This window comes from Salvelinus alpinus, chromosome 6 (assembly GCF_045679555.1).
Source record: "Salvelinus alpinus chromosome 6, SLU_Salpinus.1, whole genome shotgun sequence".
NCBI classification, from domain to species: domain Eukaryota; kingdom Metazoa; phylum Chordata; class Actinopteri; order Salmoniformes; family Salmonidae; genus Salvelinus; species Salvelinus alpinus.
In genome coordinates this window covers 68,041,241-68,060,532 of record NC_092091.1, presented here as the reverse complement: position 1 = coordinate 68,060,532, position 19,292 = coordinate 68,041,241, and the positions used below count along the sequence as shown (strand labels likewise).

Below are 19,292 nucleotides of genomic sequence, written 5' to 3'. Positions count from 1 at the left end.
AAGACATCTGTTCATCTCATAGTTCTACTAAGACATCTGTTCATCTCATAGTTCCACTAAGACATCTGTTCATCTCATAGTTCTACTAAGACATCTGTTCATCTCATAGTTCTGCTAAGACATATGTTCATCTCATAGTTCCACTAAGACATCTGTTCATCTCATAGTTCTGCTAAGACATATGTTCATCTCATAGTTCTGCTAAGACATATGTTCATCTCATAGTTCTACTAAGACATCTGTTCATCTCAGAGTTCAATTGCGCAAAAGCTTTCAATATCTCCTAGAGTGATTCACAATGCCAGCAAATAAAATCTACTTGCATATACATATTTCAGGGTTTTTGTCTGACAGAATGTCATGTGGACTGCCTGTGAGCATTTAACAATCTGTATTATTCTCTTAAATGTTCTTACATATCCATATATGCGTATTGAACTATTAAATAATAAACATTTTAGTCATTTACCAGACACTCTTATCCAGATCCTTGATATTACCTTCTTAAAACAATTCCATATAGCTTAGTAGAGGGTTTTTAAGACTAGTGTTAAAATGTGAATGGACATTACACAGGGCACGTACTGTATCAGTAAACCCTCATACGATTGAACCCTGTCGTCATGGAGGCAGGAGTTCCTCCTCTGTCATCGGCACTGGTCCCCTGTCACATGGCAGGGTTCTAACGACAGGGTCAAATGTCGTATGATATCCCCAGGTGGATAAGCGTGTGTGGACAGGAAGAGACAAATACAGAGAAAGAGCGAGAGGAGAGAAGGCCCCCAGAGCTGCCATTCCTACTATAGCGTGCCACGGGACGCTGGGACAAGCTCAGGACAGCTCTTAGCCAGCCACGCTGACCCTGTATACGCTTCCTAGTTTGGATGTAATGAGATATCGATTTGGGTTGACATCAACTTTTGTTCAAGTCTTGCATTTTGTTATCCCTCCCTCCCTCGCTCCCTCCCTCACTCCCTCGCTCCCTCCCTCCCTCCCCCGCTCCCTCCCGTATAATTTGAGTCCATTCTCTGTCCCCCTACAACTCTCTCTACAACTCTCTCCCCCTACCACCTGCTCTCTCTCCCCCCACAACTCTCCCTCACTCCCTACAACTCTTCCCCTCTCTCTCCCCTACAACTCTCCCTCTCTCTGCCACTACTTCTCTCTCTGTCCCTATAACTCTCTCTATCATTCTCTCCCCATCACGCTCGCTCTCCTTCATCTTGTCCCACTCTTCGCCCTGAGCAGTCCCCCTGTATCTGATAAAAAAGGGCACATCCTGTCTGCTGACCTTTGATCCATTATTTCTCTCCAGATCCTTTTCCTGAAAACACACACACACACACACAATAAGAACAACACTGCTACAGCCCAGAGCCCTCTGGGCTCCTAACAGCCATACACTGAACCATTCTTCTAACACAGCACCCTGCTACACAGAACCCGACACAAGGCCAAAGACCTGTGGAGACATTTTGCATCCCAAATGGCATCCTTTTCCCTAGTGCACTATTTTTGACCGGGACCAATAGGGCTCGGAGAACACAGCACTCTCAAATGGCTGCACTGTGCACACCAGTCACTAATTAGAGCTGGAATAGGGGGTTTCTCAGAGAAACAGCTTGAGGTTGACCATTATAATATCCCTATGCACTCTTTGCGTCCCAAAAGGCACCCTGTTCCCGATATAGTGCACTACTTTTGACCAGAGCACTATCAAAAGTAGTACACTGTATAGGGAATAGGGTGCAATTTGGAACGCAGCCTAACGCATGTAGTCATTACCTGGTCCAAAACGGTCCGTCTGGTAAATAGCCACGGAAATCCATTCCTTAGCATTTCCTTTTTCTAAGTCTTCACGACTACAGCTTAAAATGTAACGAAGCTTCAGGGAGCTGGAATCTAACACAGGATCAAAGAAAATAAGAAAAGACGAAGAGGGAGAGGGAAAAAAGAGAGGGAGACAAATGATGCTCTTCACACATTCTCTTCCAGCATCAGGGAGGACTGATTATGATGGTCTCACTCCGATCGCTCCCTTTCTCTCGACATCTCTCCTCTCCCTTTCTCTCGACATCTCTCCTCTCCCTTTCTCTCGACATCTCTCCTCACTCTTTGCCCCACTCATGTTCAGGGGCAGAAAGAAACTTTAGATCTATGCTCTCCTTTGCTGTCTTTTAAAAAGGAACACGGCAGCTCACCCATCACACACCAATCTTGCTAACACACACAAGCACGTGCACGCGCGCGCACACACACTCTCCTATAAAGAATAGACCGACACACTCGCAAAACAACCCCCCACTTCTATAAAAACTGCATCACACACTCTGCCCCCCCAGCAGCAAACACACACATCACACACTCTGCCCCCCCAGCAGCAAACACACACATCACACACTCTGCCCCCCCAGCAGCAAACACACACATCACACACTCTGCCCCCCCCCAGCAGCAAACACACACATCACACACTCTGTCCCCCCCAGCAGCAAACACACACATCACACACTCTGCCCCCCCAGCAGCAAACACACACATCACACACTCTGCCCCCCCAGCAGCAAACACACACATCACACACTCTGCCCCCCCAGCAGCAAACACACACATCACACACTCTGCCCCCCCAGCAGCAAACACACACATCACACACTCTGCCCCCCCAGCAGCAAACACACACATCACACACACACAGTCACGCCCACAGATCACACCCACAGAACACACCCACAGAACACACCCACAGAACACACCCACAGATCACAGATCACAGCCACAGATCACACCCACTCCTTCGTCAACAGAAAGTAGCATTGCAAACAGTTTGTCTAGCACACCACGCAACATAACAAACATGGGCAGGTCAAAGCAGTGTTTGGAGGGCTGAAGGCCAGCGCTTCCCCTCTATTACAGCTGGGCTAAATGGTCTTCCTCCAATACCCTAGTTCTATTGCACCTCCTATACTGGGGGTGACAGAGCATTACCAAATGGGAGAATAACTGTGTGTGTGGGTCCTGTATGCATTTGGTATACAGATGTATGTGTGTTGTGGGTGGATAGTTGTCCTCTGGTGCTCTCCATTACTGCAGGGATTAGTCATAATCATACAACACATGTATTGTAAACTGCACAAAGGCTACACACACACACCATCAAGCAGGCACAAATGTAATCAAAAACTATACTAACTCTCTGACATGCTTCTGACCACACACACACACACACACACACACACGCAGTAAAGCTAAGAGGAGGAAGCCACTTACATTCCCCCAGTATTGTGGCCAGTCTTCCCCAGACAGAGACAGAACTGGGCTACAGAGAGGGTTGAGTAGTCCCTCTACTCACTGTTCTCCGGAGTATTCTCCCTTCATATCCTCCGTATACACAGTCTCCTGTAGTCCGCGTAACGTTATATCCGCGCCCCTTTCCCCGCTCCCCTCTGGTGCATACCAGCAGGTACACACACACACTCACGAGCAGCACACACACACACACTCACACAGCGGCAGCGAAAACTGTCTGAGGACAGACTGAAAGGAAAGAGAGCGACTGCCGCAACCGCTGCTGCTGTGGGCTGCTGCTTGGCGGCTGGAGCGACCAGCGAGAAGGAAGGAGGGAGGGAGAGGGGGAGGAGGAAGAGAGAGCGAGAGAGAGAGGCAAGTGGGAGAGAAAATGAGAGCATGCAAGAGAGGAGAGAGAGAGAGATTCTGAGAGTCTGACGGTGTGGAAGAGAGAGGAAGAAAGCAAAACAGTCATAGTGAGAGAGAGAGCAAAGAGAGAGAGAGGAGAACGAGAGAGAGAGAGAGGAGAGAGGGGAACGAGAGAGAGAGAGAGGAATGAGAGAGAGAGAGGGGAACGAGAGAGAGAGAGAGACAGGAGAGAGGGGAACGAGAGAGAGAGGAATGAGAGAGAGAGAGAGGGGAACGAGAGAGAGAGAGGGGAACGAGAGAGAGAGAGGAACGAGAGAGAGAGAGAGGAGAGAGAGAGAGAGAGATTCTGAGAGTCTGACGGTGTGGAAGAGAGAGGAAGAAAGCAAAACAGTCATAGTGAGAGAGAGAGGAAAGAGAGAGAGAGGAGAACGAGAGAGAGAGAGGAGAGAGGGGAACGAGAGAGAGAGAGAGGGGAACGAGAGAGAGAGAGAGGGGAACGAGAGAGAGAGAGAGAGAGAGGGGAACAAGAGAGAGAGAGAGAGAGGGGAACAAGAGAGAGAGAGAGAGGAGAGAGAGAGAGAGAGAGGAGAGAGGGGAACGAGAGAGAGAGAGAGGGGAACGAGAGAGAGAGAGAGGGGAACGAGAGAGAGAGAGAGAGAGAGAGAGAGGAACGAGAGAGAGAGAGGAACGAGAGAGAGAGAGGAGAGAGGGGAACGAGAGAGAGAGAGGAACGAGAGAGAGAGGAACGAGAGAGAGAGGAACGAGAGAGAGAGGGGAACGAGAGAGAGAGAGAGAGAGGGGGGAACGAGAGAGAGAGAGAGAGGGGGGAACGAGAGAGAGAGAGAGAGAGAGGGGAACGAGAGAGAGAGAGAGAGAACGAGAGGGAACGAGAGAGAGAGAGAGAGAGAGAGAGAGAGAGAGAGAGAGAGAGAGAGAGAGGGGAACGAGAGAGAGAGAGAGAGAGAGAGGAACGAGAGAGAGAGAGAGGGGAGAGAGAGAGAGAGGGGAACGAGAGAGAGAGAGAGGGGAACGAGAGAGAGAGAGAGAGAGAGAGAGAGAGAGAGAGAGAGAGAGAGAGAGAGAGAGAGGGGACGAGAGAGAGAGAGGGAACGAGAGAGAGAGAGAGAGGGAACGAGAGAGAGAGAGAGGGAACGAGAGAGAGAGAGAGAGGGAACGAGAGAGAGAGAGAGAGAGAGAGAGAGAGAGAGAGAGGGAACGAGAGGGAAGAGAGAGAGAGAGAGAGGGAACGAGAGAGAGAGAGAGAGGGAACGAGAGAGAGAGAGGGGAGAGAGAGAGAGAGAGAGAGAGAGAGAGAGAGAGAGAGAGAGAGAGAGAGAGAGAGAGAGAGAGAGAGAGAGAGAGAGAGAGAGGGGAAATAGAGCGAGAGAGGGCGAGACAGAGAGAGGGCAAAGCGTTCACAGAGAGGAAAGAGAGAGAGGGGAAAGAGAGAGCGTTCACAGTCAGTCCACTGACACCCCTATCAGATCACAGCATCAAAGCCAAAAGAGCTGAATAATATTAAGAAATGCTATAGATGGAAGGGAAGTAGTGTGGAAATCTACCAAAAAACTAATTCAATCCCTTCTCGACAATTTCCTGGACAAAATGTTTCACTGCAATAGTGAAGGTGTAAACCTCGTAGTAGAAAACCTAAACAGTATATTTGACCTCTCAGCTTCCCTATCAAATCTAAAATTTCAAGCAGACAACCTAAGAAAATCAACAACAATGACAAGTGGTTTGATGAAGAATGCAAACCTATCCAACCAAGAACAAGGCCCAGAAAACCTGAGCCTACAGCTTCACTATGGTGAATCACTAATACAGAAATACACTACGGAAAAAGAAGGAACAGCTCGTCAGAAATGAACTCAATGTAATTGAAGAATCCATAGAATCTAACCACTTCTGAGAAAATTGGAAAACTCTAAACAAACAACAACACAAAGAGTTATCTATCCAAAATGGAGATGTATGGATAAACCACTTCTCCAGTCTTTTTGGCTCTTAAACAAAGAACAAACAGCAAAAACATATACTGTACATGATCAAATGCAAATCCTAGAATCAACTATTAAAGACTCCCAGAACCCACTGGATTCTCCAATTACATTGAATGAACTACAGGACAAAATACAAACCCTCCAACCCAAAAAGGCCTGTGGTGTTGATGGTATCTTAAATGAAATGATCAAATACACAGACCACAAATTCCAATTGGCTATACTTAAACTCTTTAACATCATCCTCAGCTCTGGCATCTTCCCCAATATTTGGAACCAAGGGCTGATCACCCCAATCCCCAAAAATAACTCCCGTGGGATATGCATCAACAGCAACCGTGGGAAAATCCTCTGCATTATCATTAACAGCAGACGTGTACATTTCCTCAGCGAAAACAATGTACTGAGCAAATATTAAATTGGCTTTTTACCAAATAACAGACCACGTATTCACCCTGCACACCCTAATTGACAAACAAACAAACCAAAACAAAGGCAAAGTCTTCTCATGCTTTTTTGATTTAAAAAAAGCTTGACTCAATTTGGCATGAGGGTCTGCTACACAAATGCATGAAAAGTGGTGTTGGGGGAAAAACATACGGCATTATAAAATCCATGTACACAAACAACAAGTGTGCTGTTAAAATTGGCAAAAAACACACATATTTCTTTCCTCAGGGCCATGAGGTGAGACAGGGATGCAGCTTAAGCCCCACCCTCTTCAACATATATATCAAAGAATTGGCGAGGGCACTAGAACAGTCTGTAGCACCCGGCCTCACCCTACTAGAATCTGAAGTCAAATGTCTACTGTTTGCTGATGATCTGGTGCTTCTGTCCCCAACCAAGTTGGGCCTACAGCAGCACCTAGATATTCTGCACAGATTCTGTCAGACCTGGGCCCTGACAGTAAATCTCAGTAAGACAAAAACAAGGGTGTTCCAAAAACAAAAGTCCAGTTCCCAGGACAACGAATACAAATTCCATCTAGACACCTTTGCATTAGAGCAGACAAAAAAACCATACATACCTCGGCCTAAACATCAGCCCCACAGGTAACTTTCAGATCGTTCACAGCTTTGTGGGAGACAACGCAAGAAGGGCCTTCTATGCCATCAAAAGGAACATAAAATTCGACATACCAATTAGGATCTGGCAAAAAATACTTGAATCAGTTATAGAACCCATTTCCCTTCATGGTTGTGAGGTCTGGGGTCCACTCACCAACCACGAATTCACAAAATGGGACAAACACCAAATTGAGAGACTGCATGCAGAATTCTGCAAAAAAATATCATCAGTGTACAACGTAAAACACCAAATAATGCACGCAGAGCAGAATTAGGCCGATACCCGCTAATTATCAAAATCCAGAAAAGAGCCGTTAAATTCTTCAACCACCTAAAAGGAAGCAATTCCCAAACTTTCCATAACAAAGCCATCACCTACAGAGAAATAAACCTGGAGAAGAGCCTCCTAAGCAAGCTGGTCCTGGGGCTCTGTTCACAAACACACCCCACAGAGCCCCAGGACAGCAACACAATTAGACCCAACCAAATCATGAGAAAACAAAAAGATAATTACTTGACACATTGGAAAGAATTCACCAAAAAACAGAGAAAACTAGAATGCTAGTTGGCCCTAAACAGAGAGTAAACAGTGGCAGAATACCTGATCACTGTGACTGACCCAAAATTAAGGAAATCTTTGACTATGTACAGACTCAGTGCACATAGCCTTGCTTTGGCAATGTAAACATATTTTTCACATAACAAGGTAAAAAATCTGTCGCCTGCCCATGAGCAAGGCAGTTAACCCACTGTTCCCCGGGCGCTGAAGACTCGAGAGAGCGAGAGCGAGAGAGAGAGGAGAGAGCGAGAGAGAGAGAGGCTCAAATCACACCTCTCATTGACAGCTCATGACTCAGAGAGCTGAAGGGGGAATCATGTATTGGGGCTGCTGGAATTAACATGAGACCCTGGTAACACGGCAAGGGGTATAGCCAAGAGTGGTGTATAGGCACAAGCTCTCACATTCACGTTCTGAAACAACATCCATACGAATGACACAAAGCTTCTGTTGACATCACTTATGACTAATGCAAGACTCACCCAGAAAATACACCAAAAAAAACACTTTCACAAGCGCACCCAACATCACAGGCAGACAGAGCTGCACAGACACACCCAACATCAGACAGAGCTGCACAGACACACCCAACATCAGACAGAGCTGCACAGACACACCCAACATCAGACAGAGCTGCACAGACACACCCAACGTCAGACAGAGCTGCACAGACACACCCAACATCAGACAGAGCTGCACAGACACACCCAACATCACAGGCAGACAGAGCTGCACAGACACACCCAACATCAGACAGAGCTGCACAGACACACCCAACATCAGACAGAGCTGCACAGACACACCCAACATCAGACAGAGCTGCACAGACACACCCAACATCAGACAGAGCTGCACAGACACACCCAACATCAGACAGAGCTGCACAGACACACCCAACGTCAGACAGAGCTGCACAGACACACCCAACATCAGACAGAGCTGCACAGACACACCCAACATCAGACAGAGCTGCACAGACACACCCAACATCAGACAGAGCTGCACAGACACACCCAACATCAGACAGAGCTGCACAGACACACCCAACATCAGACAGAGCTGCACAGACACACCCAACATCAGACAGAGCTGCACAGACACACCCAACATCAGACAGAGCTGCACAGACACACCCAACATCACAGTCAGACAGAGCTGCACAGACACACCCAACATCAGACAGAGCTGCACAGACACACCCAACATCAGACAGAGCTGCACAGACACACCCAACATCAGACAGAGCTGCACAGACACACCCAACGTCAGACAGAGCTGCACAGACACACCCAACATCAGACAGAGCTGCACAGACACACCCAACATCACAGGCAGACAGAGCTGCACAGACACACCCAACATCAGACAGAGCTGCACAGACACACCCAACATCAGACAGAGCTGCACAGACACACCCAACATCAGACAGAGCTGCACAGACACACCCAACATCAGACAGAGCTGCACAGACACACCCAACATCAGACAGAGCTGCACAGACACACCCAACGTCAGACAGAGCTGCACAGACACACCCAACATCAGACAGAGCTGCACAGACACACCCAACATCAGACAGAGCTGCACAGACACACCCAACATCAGACAGAGCTGCACAGACACACCCAACATCAGACAGAGCTGCACAGACACACCCAACATCAGACAGAGCTGCACAGACACACCCAACATCAGACAGAGCTGCACAGACACACCCAACATCAGACAGAGCTGCACAGACACACCCAACATCACAGTCAGACAGAGCTGCACAGACACACCCAACATCAGACAGAGCTGCACAGACACACCCAACGTCAGACAGAGCTGCACAGACACACCCAACGTCAGACAGAGCTGCACAGACACACCCAACATCAGACAGAGCTGCACAGACACACCCAACATCAGACAGAGCTGCACAGACACACCCAACATCAGACAGAGCTGCACAGACACACCCAACGTCAGACAGAGCTGCAGTGCACAGACACACTCAGAGTCACAGACAGGCAGACACAATTACACTGTAGACAGATGGAAAGAAACCTAGAGAGAGACTCACAAACACCCCAACGCACACATGTTCTGCAACAACATACACCCACACTGAGCTCAAGGACAGCGAGCTTGAGTCTGTTGACTGATCTGAGCTCAGGCCTGGTGTGAATTAAACAGGTTTAATGTGCCATGTTACCATGGGAGACAGTAATACCAGCAGGAAAAAAAACACACACACACAGCTTATCAACACTCACGGGTACACATACCATAGACAGACAACACACACAAACACACCCCTATGCTGGCCAAATGAGTCAACTAGAGCAGCTTTTAAAATAGACAGCTCCAATACTGAGTCATAGAAAAGGTCACCCTGAAACCAGAAAAAGGGAAACTCTTCCACTACCATCAACTTGTATGGACTGTATACGGATCTCACCGGGTTTATAGAGCCTTTTAAAGGAACTCAATGGACTGTGTTGAATATCAGCTGGAATCACTGGGATTAAAAAACATACACACACTTGCTCACACCTAAACACCTTCATACCGTACATAAACTGGTACTGTTTGCACAATGTTTTTTTTCTCCTGTACACACACACACACACACACACACACACCCTGGAGGAGGGGTGTCATGCTTGAGCGAGCCCATCGTTTCCCTCCCTCTTAGCACGGCTTGTCCTCCCTTCCCCTGTGATCCCAAATAACAGGTCAGCCATCAGACTAAGCTCCCCCTTCCCAGCCCCTCTACCGTCCCCATCGCCACGGTTACAGTGCTACAGCGGAGCGTGAATGACATCATAGCATCAACACTCTTCGTTCTCTGTAGCGTACTGTGTCTGTTTCTGCAGTGTCAGGCTGTTTACTGACCAGGAGTTCTGACCACATGATCAGGTATTATTTTATTTTTACCACATACTTGCCTATCCATTTTTCAATTCATATTTTTTATCGGTTATGAAAACCCAAGTCTGAAGCCTATCAAGGGCCGCAGCTGCAACTTGGAAAACAATTTATAATAACTCCATTGAGTCTGCCATCACGTACAAATACAGTTGATCTTTGAATTCATATTGTGATTTAGAAAAATATAAAGAATGAAGCCTTTCATATTTAATATAACAGTTATTGGCCGTTACATGTGATAAACAGGCTGCTAATAATAGTGTAGACTATCTTTACTCCCAGACTCCCACTGAGCAGTCTGACTTCAAACGATTAAATAAGAATTCCTTCAAATTAAAAAGAAAACAGTCTCGTTTCAAAATGCTAGCTAATCAAAACTCTGCCAATCACAAAGTAACTGGAGACGTGAGTTACCGTGTCAGTGACAGCAACCATGAAAGACAACAGTCACAGAGAGGGATGCAAATACAGTTGAAGTCAGAAGTTTACATACACGTAGGTTGGAGTCATTAAAACTCGTTTTTCAACCACTCCACAAATTACTTGTTAACAAACTATAGTTTTGGCAAGTCAGTTAGGACATCTACTTTGTGCATGACACAAGTCATTTTTCCTTTAGAAGCTTCTGATAGGCTAATTGACATAATTTACATAATTTGAGTCAATTGGAGATGTACCTGTGGATGTATTTCAAGGCCTACCTTCAAACTCAGTGCCTCTTTGCTTGACATCATGGGAAAATCAAAAGAAATCAGCTAAGACCTCAGAAAAAAAATGATAACCTCCACAAGTCTGGTTCATCCTTGGGAGCAATTTCCAAACGCCTGAAGGTACCACGTTCATCTGTACAAACAATAGTACGCAGGTATAAACACCATGGGACCACGCAGCCGTCATACTGCTCAGGAAGGAGACGCGTTCTGTCTCCTGGAGATGAATATACTTTGGTGCGATAAATTGCAAATCAATCCCAGAACAACAGCAAAGGATCTTGTGAAGATGAGGAAGGGAAATGATGTCGATATATTGAAGCAACATCTCAAGACATCAGTCAGGAAGTTAAAGCTTGGTCGCAAATGGGTCTTCCAAATGGACAATGACCCCAAGCATTCTTCCAAAGTTGTGCAAAATGGCTTAAGGACAACAAAGTCAAGCTATTGGAGTGGCCATCACAAAGCCCTGACCTCAATACTATAGAACATTTGTGGGCAGAACTGAAAAAGAGTGTGCGAGCAAGGAGGCCTACAAAGCTGACTTAGTTACACCAGCTCTGTCAGGAGGAATGGGCCAAAATTCACCCAACTTATTGTGGGAAGCTTGTGGAAGGCTACCTGAAATGTTTGACCCAAGTTTAAATTGTTTAAGGCAATGCTACCAAATACTAATTGAGTGTATGTAAACTTCTGACCCACTGGGAATGTGATGAAAGAAATAAAAGCTGAAATAAATCATTCTCTCTACTATTATTCTGACATTTCACATTCTTAAAATAAAGTGGTGATCCTAACTGACCTAAGACAGGGAATCTTTACTAGGATTAAATGTCAGGAATTGTGAAAAACTGAGTTTAAATGTATTTGGCTAAGGTGTACGTAAACTTCCGACTTCAACTGTATCCCATCAACTAACGCTCAAGTGATTGAGCGAAACGCTTAAATTGTATGTTTGTCAGAATTAAACGTATGTTTGTGGGGAAATTGCCCATGCTTAGTCCACAGCCATCTTCAGAAACATAACTTTAAAGCCCATGCTTAGACCACAGCCATCTTCAGAAACATATCTTTAAAGCCCATGCTTAGACCACAGCCATCTTCAGAAACATATCTTTAAAGCCCATGCTAAGACCACAGCCATCTTCAGAAACATATCTTTAAAGCCCATGCTAAGACCACAGCCATCTTCAGAAACATATCTTTAAAGCCCATGCTAAGACCACAGCCATCTTCAGAAACATATCTTTAAAGCCCATGCTAAGACCACAGCCATCTTCAGAAACATATCTTTAAAGCCCATGCTTAGACCACAGCCATCTTCAGAAACATATCTTTAAAGCCCATGCTAAGACCACAGCCATCTTCAGAAACCCATCTTTAAAGCCAGAAAAGCCACTATGACCACATACCCATATATTATCCCCATTCTGTGCCTATTACAGCAATGCATTAAACATTAACCAATCAAATGTCATGATGTTGTGTTATTACCAATGCATTCTGGGTGTTGATCACCTGACAGCTTGTGTTTAGGAGCCGAGTGTACAGAAAAACATCTAAAAAGGCAAAAGCATCATGTTTAACTAACAAACAAATCAATGACAGAGAAGCAGATGGCCTAGGATTTTCTATGGGTCCATCACTTTCCTCAATACACAAGAGACTCATATCATCTGCCTTAACCAAACACAACACAATGAAGAATCTTGGCACCAGGTGGAATATGCTTTCGCTCCGAGGCTCCAGTTCCTGAAGGAGTCAGAAAAGGACATCAGTCTACAGTGTGCCAGGAACAGAGACAGAGACACAGAGACACAGAGACACAGAGACACAGAGACACAGAGACACAGACAGACAGACCAGACAGACCAGACAGACCAGACAGAAAGAGAGCGAAAGAAAGTTACCTCTAGGTACACTGCGGAAAATAAATAACCAACCGGCGTATATTGTGATTAATGACGCTCCTTTTTTAGGATCCCTTCAATGGCAGTTAGGGAGTAGATCCATAGTGCTGGAGGTATAGGAGAAAGAGAGGCTAGCTGCTGAAGCACACCGAGGTCAATACTACAGAATGATTCTTCTCTGTGCAGGACTGTTGTAGCAAGTGAAACTGAGCTACAGGCTACATTTTCACAATAAGTCAGGTGAGCTGTAGGAACAGAAGAGATCTGTCCAGACAGATTACAACTGTGTTCATGCATGTACAGTACGCACACAGCAATAGACACACACATACACACACACACACACACTAATAATCACACACATTCCACAGCCTGTCCACACATGCCCTGAACCAAGACACCTATCCTCCCATGCTGTCACCCATCCCTCCCTCCAACCTTCTCTTACCTCAGTCCTTCTTCTGGCATGGAAACAAGGGCAGTAAGCACGGGCCATGGGCATGTGGCTCCTGTCCTGACCTCTCAGACAAACATGTAGGGTCGCAGGCTAACTTGTGCAACTTACAGAGTCACACCAAGCAGACTGTGCATATCCCAGATTCCCTTTAGAATCCCTTACACCTTTCAGGTGAGCTGGAAGCACAGTAGAGTTGCCAGTAGAGTTGCCAGTAGACCGTACTTCAGTCCAAATCAATTCCTGTCTTACTAGTAGAGCTCCAGGGGGTTGAAACGTGAGAAACAGGCTGAGCTCTTGGTAACCGCAGCCAGCCTTAGGTGCTCTGTGTGGGGGCGAAAGCACCTCTAGACGTCCCCCTGGCTGGTCTAGTCCATAAAGTTTAATGGCTAATCCCACTGTAGAGGAGGTGATAAAGGCAAAGGCCCTTTTTTCCCCTCACAGTCAGTAAAGCCTCCCAGCTAACACAGGTCCGTAGACTTCACTACATAGACCTTCATTCAATTCCAATGCATTGACTCCCCCATTCAATTCCAAAGCACCAACTCCCATACTCGGACTCCCATACTAAATCCTCTATTCTACTGTACACTTCACCAGTACTGAAACTAGTGCAGCTGACTACCGTCTTCTCTGTCACTATCAGCGGATGGCACACTTTAGTTTCATAAGTGTTACAGTACACAGCCCCAGACGTCAATGGTGAGAGAAAGTGAGAAGAGCCCTTATCAGACTGTTTTCAAGTCTCCAGCCTTCTCAGTGGTTGCACAACTTCCCTTTTCTCTAGTACTGTGTGTGTGTGTGTTCTATCGAGAGGAGACGTCATGAGAAGTGATACTCTCCAGTTCATTATCAGTTTAGGCACATTGCGTAGACATCTTCCTCTCACAGAGAAGCCTTCCTCTCCCACGGCTAAACTGGCCAGTCAAATATAGTTTAAACTGATGTAGAAGCTCTATTCTGGAAAGCTTTTTCACCACAGTCGCTGAAGTGGATACCCATGGCTAGATGAGTGACGGTGCAGAATGGTCTTTCACATAACTGAAACCAGAGCCTGATTCACCGCAGTCTGAAATGATCGGATCAACTCACAAACATAGGCCTCGAGTGATGAACACAAACCTGCACACACAAACACACACACAGACAGTTGAAGCACTATACGATGTTGAAGAGGATCTACAGATGGATCTTAATTTGATCACCCTGTCGCAGGAGAACTTGTAGTGTATTTGAGGTTAAAAAAAAGGCTTCAGACGTGATTATTTTCCCTAACAAAACATCGATCAACCCCTTCCAAAAATCTCCATTAATTATAATCCACATAATAATTCACATTTCCTGTTGCTGCAGGATTATTTTGCTGCTGTAGCAGGAACATTGATTGACCTATTACTGTACCTAGCTATTGGACAACCCGTGGTTTCAGGCCCAGGGCTCAAACAAGAAAATATACAGGTTGTGTTAACTCTCCATTGTGTGATTTTGGACGTTAGGGGCAGTATGTGTGTGCAGGTGGGACGTTAGGGGCAGTATGTGTGGGTGTGTGCAGGTGGGACGTTAGGGGCAGTATGTGTGGGTGTGTGCAGGTGGGACGTTAGGGGCAGTATGTGTGTGCAGGTGGGACGTTAGGGGCAGTATGTGTGTGCAGGTGGGACGTTAGGGGCAGTATGTGTGTGCAGGTGGGACGTTAGGGGCAGTATGTGTGTGCAGGTGGGACGTTAGGGGCAGTATGTGTGGGTGTGTGCATGTGGGACGTTAGGGGCAGTATGTGTGGGTGTGTGCAGGTGGGGCCCGGGGAGGGGGATTTGAGCAATGTGTGCAAATTTTAACAGTGTGTGTGTGTGAGACAGTGTGTGTTGAGAGTGGGTATCCCCACAGCACTTCTGATTCACACTCATACCAGTAACTGCGGATTGGCCTTGAGAGCGGTGTGTGTATGTGTGTGCAGAGTAGCTCAGAGATAGCAATTAATAGCATCATTACTGTGGTCACTGTGAGGGCAGCCTTTAGTACATCAGACTGCAGGCCATCACATCAGAACACACAGCTGCTCTCTAGGGGTTTAACACAAGTGTGTGTGTGTGTGTGTGTGTGTGTGTGTGTGTGAGAGAGTGTCTAGGTGCGTTTACACAGGCAGTTCAATTCTGATATTTTTTTCTCCACTAATTGGTCTTTTGAGCAATCACATCAGATCTACTTCAAATCAGATTTTTTTAAAGAGCTGATCCGATTGGTCAAAAGACAAATCAGTGAAAATGAAACAGAATTGGCCTGCCTGTCTAATTGAAGCCTCTGTATCTGTGTGCCTGTGTGTGCTCACCCAGCTAGGCTGTAGGCACACAGTAACCAAGCGAAATGTCTCCAGCAACACACTCTCATTGTGTGGGAGTTTTACTTCCTAACACATCCATTCTGTTATGTTCCCATGGGGTATTGTAATGGTACTCTGTGCAGCATGGCAAATGGAGACATCGCGCTCTACCTTGACTTTGTAAACAGGAGAATACAGGGGAGAGCGGGTAGGACGCATAGCCGCTAGCTATTGTTGTTAGCTCTGTTGTCTCGGATCGGTTGCCTAAACGGCGTATTTGCCAGTCAATGTTAACAACGCCAACAAGAGGCTCTTTTTGAACTAAATATGCTACTTATGTGGAAGTAGAATTCGTCCTTGGTGGGTACGGAGATAAAACATGAATACATTTCCAGAAAATGGAACCTTTTTGTTGTTGTCGTCGTCGTCTCATGAATAATGCATTAGTAGAGAGCTCTTCAAAAATGCAAAGATAAGATCAAAACAAATACACTTGTACTTCCTGAGGGGAAAATGACGCTTTGAGATGTTGAATGGCCTCCCATCCCCCAGAGACCCCGCCAGGAGGAAATGATGTCAGCAGATTTCTGATTAACACATAATTCAATATGCTCAAATATCAACCGACAACAACGCTACAAGGACGCCACTCCCCTACTCTATCGTTCTCAAATCACTCTTTAAAAGAAAGGAAGAAAAGGGAAGAGATAAATGAGAGAATGGGCTAGAAAAGAGAAAAGTTATTCCGCCATTAAACCCTCCATTCGCTTGTAGTTGAACTTAGCTGGGTCCTCCCACGAAATTGAATTTATTATTTCACCTAATTTAAACATTCTGTCATGAAGAGCACATGTTCAGTTTAATAAAAAACATGTTTTCCCATCTCAAAAGGCGAAACAAAAAAAGGACTACGGTAAGTGCCAGATAAAGTAACAGGACTTCATCTTAAAATCAGCCATAAATCCCCCTATGACAGGGGGAATGGAAGTGGGTTGTGTGTAACAGGGAGGGACAATTGAATGCAAAAAATAATATATATACACACACACACACACACACACACACACACACACACTACTGTTCAAAAGTTTTGGGGCACGGTAGTGTGTGTGTGTGTATATGCATGCATGCATACATACATACACACACACACAGTGCATTCGGAAATATTCAGACCCCTTGATTTTTTTTTTTTACACTACAGACTTATTCTAAACTTGATTAAATAAATAAACTGTTTCCCATGCTTGATGAACCATAAACAATTAATGAACATGCACCTGTGGAACGGTCGTTAAGACACTAACAGCTTACGGACGGTAGGCAATTAAGGTCACAGTTATGAAAACTTAGGACACTAATGAGGCCTTTCTACTGACTCTGAAAAACACCAAAAGAAATATGCCCCGGGTCCCTGCTCATCTGCATGAACGTGGACATGCCTTAGGCATGCTGCAAGGAGGCATGAGGTCTGCAGATGTGGCCAGGGCAATACATTGCAATGTCCGTACTGTGAGACGCCTAAGACAGCGCTACAGGGATACAGGACGGACAGCTGATCGTCCTCACAGTGGCAGACAACATGTAACAACACCTGCACAGGATCGGTACATCTTAACATCACACCTGCGGGACAGGTACAGAATGGCAACAACAACTGCCCGAGTTACACCAGGAAGGCACAATCCCTCCATCAGTGCTCAGACTGTCCACAATAGGCTGAGAGAGGCTGGACAACGTCACCTTTGGGCACAAACCCACCATTGCTGGACCAGACAGGACTGGCCATAAGTGCTCTTCACTGACGAGGCACGGTTTTGTCTCACCTGAGGTGATGGTCGGATTCATGTTTATCGTCGAAGAAATGAGCGTTACACAGAGGCCTGTACTCTGGAGCGGGATCGATTTGGAGGTGGAGGGTACGTCATGGTCTGGGGCGGTGTGTCACAGCATCATCGGACTGATCTTGTTGTCATTGCAGGCAATCTCAGCGCTGTGCGTTACAGGGAAGACATCCTCCTCCCTCATGTGGTACCCTTCCTGCAGGCTCATCCTGACATGACTCTCCAGCATGACAATGCCACCAGCCATACTGCTCGTTCTGTGAGTGATTTCCTGCAAGACAGGAATGTCAGGGATATGCCATAGCCAGCGAAGAGCCCGGATCTCAATCCCATTGAGCACGTCTGTGACCTGGTGGATCGGAGGGTGAGGGCTAGGGCCACTCCCCCCAGGAATGTCTGGGAACTTGCAGGTGCCTTGGTGGAAGAGTGGGGTAACATCTCACAGCAAGAACTGGCAAATCTGGTGCAGTCAACGTGGAGGAGATGCACTGCAGTACTTAATGCAGCTAGTGGCCACACCAGATACTGACTGTTACTTTTGATTTTTGACCCCCCACCTTTGTCCAGGGACACATTATTCCATTTCTGTTAGTCACATGTCTGTGGAACTTGTTCAGTTTATGTCTCAGTTGTTGAATCTTGTTATGTTCATACAAATATTTACACATGTTAAGTTTGCTGAAAATAAATGCAGTTGACAGGGAGAGGACGTTTATTTTCTTGCTGAGTTTAGTTTTTTTCTTCATCAATCTACAGACAATACCCCATAAGCAAAGCAAAAACAGTTTTTTAGAAATCAAATGTATTTATTAAGACCTTCTTACATCAGCTGATGTCACAAAGTGGTGTACAGAAACCCAGCCTAAAACCCCAATCAACAAGCAATGCAGGTGTAGAAGCACGGTGGCTAGGAAAAACTCCCTAGAAAGGCCAGAACCGAGGAAGAAACCTAGAGAGGAACCAGGCTATGAGGGGTGGCCAGTGCCGGGTGGAGATTATAACAGAACATGGCTAAGATGTTCAAATGTTCATAGACGACCAGCAGGGTCAAATAATAATAATCACAGTGGTTGTCGAGGGTGCAACAGGTCAGCACCTCAGGAATAAATGTCAGTTGGCTTTTCATAGCCGAAATGTTAGAATAGCCGAAACATAGAAATGTTTGCTAATAAATATAACATTTACATAGGTATTCAGAGCCTTTACTCAATACTTTGTTGAAGAACCTTTGGCAGCGATTACAGCCTCGAGTCTTCTTGGGTATGCCGCTTCAAGGTTGGCACACCTTAATTTGGGGCGTTTCTTCGATTCTTCTCTGTCGATCCTCTCAAGCTCTGTCAGGTTGGATGGCGAGCGTTGCTGCACAGCTATTCTCAGGTCTCTCCAGAGATGTTCGATCGGGTTCAAGTCCGGGCTCTGGCTGGGCCACTCAAGGACATTCAGAGACTTGTCCCGAAGCCACTCCTGTTTTGTCTTGGCTGTGTGCTTAGGGTCATTTTTCTGTTGGAAGGTGAACCTTCACCCCAGTCTGAGGTCATGAGTGCTCTGGAGCAGGATTTCATCAAGGATCTCTCTGTACTTTGCTCTGTTCATCTTTCCCTCAATCCTGACTAGTCTCCCAGTCCCTGCCTCTGAAAAACATCCCAACAGCATGATGCTGCCACCACCATGCTTCACCGTAGGGATGGGGCCAGGTTTCCTCCAGACATGATCCTTGGCATTCAGGCCAAAGAGTTCAATCTTGATTTCATCAGTCAAGATAATCTTGTTTCTCATGGTCTGAGACTTTTGGTGCCTTTTGGCAAACTCCAAGCGGGCTGTCGTGTGCCTTTTACTGAGGAGTGGCTTCTTTCTG

General features: G+C 46.2%; 1 protein-coding gene across 12 annotated transcripts in view; it reads right to left on the bottom strand.

Annotated features, from left to right (window-relative positions):
* Window positions 1-19,292, bottom strand: part of inpp4b (inositol polyphosphate-4-phosphatase type II B) — a 213,152-nt gene that overhangs the window by 125,213 nt on the left and 68,647 nt on the right. The window contains exon 1 of one of the 12 annotated variants that reach the window (XM_071407535.1): window positions 13,274-13,862. The exons of 10 other annotated variants lie outside the window; for them this stretch is intronic. In XM_071407535.1, the coding sequence (XP_071263636.1) occupies window positions 13,274-13,327 (54 nt within the window). In that variant the 5' untranslated portion in view covers window positions 13,328-13,862. Of the gene's footprint in view, window positions 1-3,270; window positions 3,713-13,273; window positions 13,863-19,292 lie in introns of those variants that run through there. One more of the 12 variants, XM_071407536.1, reaches the window with a different exon arrangement.